Source organism: Nematolebias whitei, chromosome 2, assembly GCF_014905685.2.
Source record: "Nematolebias whitei isolate Nwh7 chromosome 2, NemWhi1, whole genome shotgun sequence".
Classification (NCBI taxonomy): Eukaryota; Metazoa; Chordata; class Actinopteri; order Cyprinodontiformes; family Rivulidae; genus Nematolebias; species Nematolebias whitei.
This window is the reverse complement of record NC_056499.1, coordinates 60,286,191-60,289,249: the sequence shown is the minus strand read 5'-3', so window position 1 is coordinate 60,289,249 and position 3,059 is coordinate 60,286,191. Positions and strand designations below refer to the sequence as shown.

The 3,059-nt window shown below is 46.8% G+C and overlaps 2 protein-coding genes across 2 annotated transcripts in view; one reads left to right on the top strand and one right to left on the bottom strand.

The window, feature by feature from the left end:
- Nucleotides 1-1,625: 1,625 nt before the first annotated feature.
- Nucleotides 1,626-2,048, bottom strand: LOC119427496 (DIS3-like exonuclease 1; the record flags this gene model as incomplete). Its single annotated transcript, XM_037695124.1, is given in 2 exon segments — nucleotides 1,626-1,916; nucleotides 1,993-2,048. Coding segments are annotated over 2 exon segments (347 nt in total), but the record flags the coding sequence as incomplete, so codon positions are not given.
- Nucleotides 2,049-2,542: 494 nt separating this feature from the next.
- LOC119427485 (DIS3-like exonuclease 1) overlaps nucleotides 2,543-3,059 on the top strand; it is a 139,065-nt gene continuing 138,548 nt past the window's right edge. The window contains exon 1 of the mRNA XM_037695112.1: nucleotides 2,543-2,556. Coding sequence (XP_037551040.1) covers nucleotides 2,543-2,556 — 14 coding nt within the window. The remainder of the gene's footprint in view (nucleotides 2,557-3,059) is intronic.

Below are 3,059 nucleotides of genomic sequence, written 5' to 3'. Positions count from 1 at the left end.
CTGATTGGTAACTCTAAATTGTCCCTAGGTGTGAGCGAGAGAGTGAATGGTTGTTTGTCTCGTTTGTCTCTATGTGGCCCTGTGATGGACTTGCGACCCGTCCAGGGTGTCCCCCGCCCCTTGCACAGTAATTGCTGGACATGGGCACGGGCGACCCCTGTGACCCAAAATGGAATAAGCGGGTAAAGATAATGGATGGATGGATGGATAGGTCAAATGACAACATGATTGGGTATAAAAAGAGCTTCTCAGAGTGTCAGTGTCTCTCAGAAGCCAAGATGGTAAAAGGATCACCAATTCCACCATTGTTGCGCAGAAAGATAGTGCAGCAATACCAGAATGGTGTTACCCAGCGTAAAATAGCAAAGACTTTTAAGTTATCATCATCAACCGCGCATAACATCATCAAAAGATTCAGAGAATCTGGAACAATCGCTGTGCGTAAGGGTCAAGGCCGTAAAACTCTACTGGATGCTCATGATCTCCGGGCCCTTAAACGTCCCTGCATCTCAAACAGGAATGCCACTGTCAAGGAAATAACAGAATGGGCTCAGGAATACTTCCAGAAAGCATTGTCAGTGAAAACAATCCACCGTGCCATCCGCCGTTGCCAGCTGAAACTCTACAGTGCAAAGAAAAAAAAAAAAACTAGCAAGCTCCACAAGCTCAGATGTTTGCACTGGGCCAGGGGTCATTTAAAATGGAGTGTGGCAAAATGGAAGACTGTTCTGTGGTCAGATGAGTCACGATTTGAAGTTCTTTATGGAACACTGGGACGCCATGTCATCCGGACCAGAGAGGACAAGGATAGCCCAAGTTGTTATCAATGCTCCGTTCAGAAGCCTGCATCACTGATGGTATGGGGTTGCATGAGCGCTTGTGGCATGGGCAGTTTGCATGTCTGGAAAGGCACCATTAATGCAGAGAACTATGTTCAGGTTCTAGAACAACATATGCTCCCATCTAGACGTCATCTCTTTCAGGGAAGACCCTGCATTTTTCAACACCATAATGCCAGACCACATTCTGCAGCAATCACAACATCATGGCTACGTAGGAGAAGGATCCGGGTACTGAAATGGCCAGCCTGCAGTCCAGATCTTTCACCTATAGAGAACATTTGGCACATCAAAAAGAGGAAGGTGCGACAAAGTAGGCCCAAGACGATTGAACAGTTAGAGGCCTGTATTAGACATGAATGGGAGAGCATTCATATTTCTAAACTGGAGAAACTGGTCTCCTCTGTCCCCAGACGTCTGTTGAGTGTTGTAAGAAGAAGGGGGGATGCCACACAGTGGTAAAAATGGACTTGTCCCAACTTTTTTGGGATTTGTTGACGCCATGAAATTTGGAAACAACTAATTTTTCCCTTAAAATGAAACATTCTCTCAGTTTAAACTTTTGATCTGTGATTTGTGTTCTATTCTGAATAACATATTAGATGTTGGCACCTCCACATCATTTCATTCAGTTTTTATTCACAATTTGTTCAGTGTCCCAACTTTTTTGGAATCCGGTTTGCACTTATTTACCTTAGCAAGCAGGGAGAACGAATGAATCAGAACCATTAGAACTATCAGAACCATCTTTGACCAGAAGCACACCAAACTAGACTGATGGTTTGTACCTCCACTCCTTCCAGCTCCAGCGCTCCTCCTCGGTCCCTCTGAGCCCGAAGGTGTCTCGCTACATGTGTCAGTGTCTCCAGCGCCTCAGTGAGCTGAGTAAGCCTCATGGCCCTCTCCTCAGAGCTGAACCGGGCCAGCTCTGGTACCTCTGCCTCCTCCCCATTCAGCAGAGCCTGGGCCAGCTCGTAATGCAGCTGGTAGGAGGAGCGGATCAGCGTGCGACCGAACCACACGTTGGTGACAGTGAGCGTCTGGGCGTCGAGCTGCCACATGACGCTCATGGCGTACCTGAACACAAGAGGACAAGTGTCGGGCCGATGGAGCACTTGGACCTTCTGTGAGAAGACAAAGTGAGTCCACTGACCTGTCCACCCCTCCCAGCAGCGAGCAGAGGTCCGCGCTGAGGACAGCAGGCAGCATGTCGTATCTGCGGTCTGCTAGGTAGTATGTGGTGGCCCTGCAGCAGTGTAAAGGAGCAGTTATTGAGCAGAAGCAAATCATCAGAAGTTCTCCCTCCCTCTGACCGAGACTCACCCGAGGGACTCAGACAGCTCAAGTATGAAAAGAAGACACAAACTGTTTGGATCAAATCTTCTAAATAATCTTACATGTGCTGCGGCTCAGCTGCACCAACTTTATCATCTATAAAAAGTTAGGGTCGGTTCTGTGTTTGCTCAGGTCACTTAGCTGTGATGGCCATCTTGAACCGTGTTGACTCCAAACAGAATACACACACACACACACACAGACACACTCTCTCTCTCTCTCACCTGGTTCGGGCTTCCAGGTCAGTGAGCGACCCATCGGAGACAAAATGAGTGACGTCAGCGATGTGGACCCCCAGCTCCAGCTTCCCATTAGCAAGGCTGCACACTGACAGAGTGTCGTCCACATCCTCACAGCCCTGTGGGTCGATGCTGAACACCAGGTGAGTCTCCCTGAGGTCACGCCGCTTTGCCACCTGCTCCGGATCCACCTGCCACACTTTGTCTGGAGACGTCACTGGCATCTCTCTCAGCTGACCAACGGACAGAAAGATTAAGTTGTAAATAAACAAAATAAGTCAAATTAAACGAAAGTAAACATTGCAATTCTATCAGCATAGTTTACAAAACAAAACCTGCTATTTGAATGTGAAAATTTCGCAAAGACAAAAAAAAATACTTCTACATTCACAAGAGAAAGAACATTACATTTCAGTTCTGTGTGTCTGTTATCAGAACATACCAAAGTTTCTGCTCTATCAGCTGCTACGGTCTTCAAACGATTTGAACCCTGCAGCTAATACACTGCTGCGGATAATTTAGGTTTTGTATTGCTATTGTGATCATCGTGTGTTAGTTTGTGTTTATCATGTGTTAGTTTGTGATCATCGTGTGTTAGTTTGTGTTCATCGTGTGTTAGTTTGTGTTCATCGTGTGTTACTTTGTG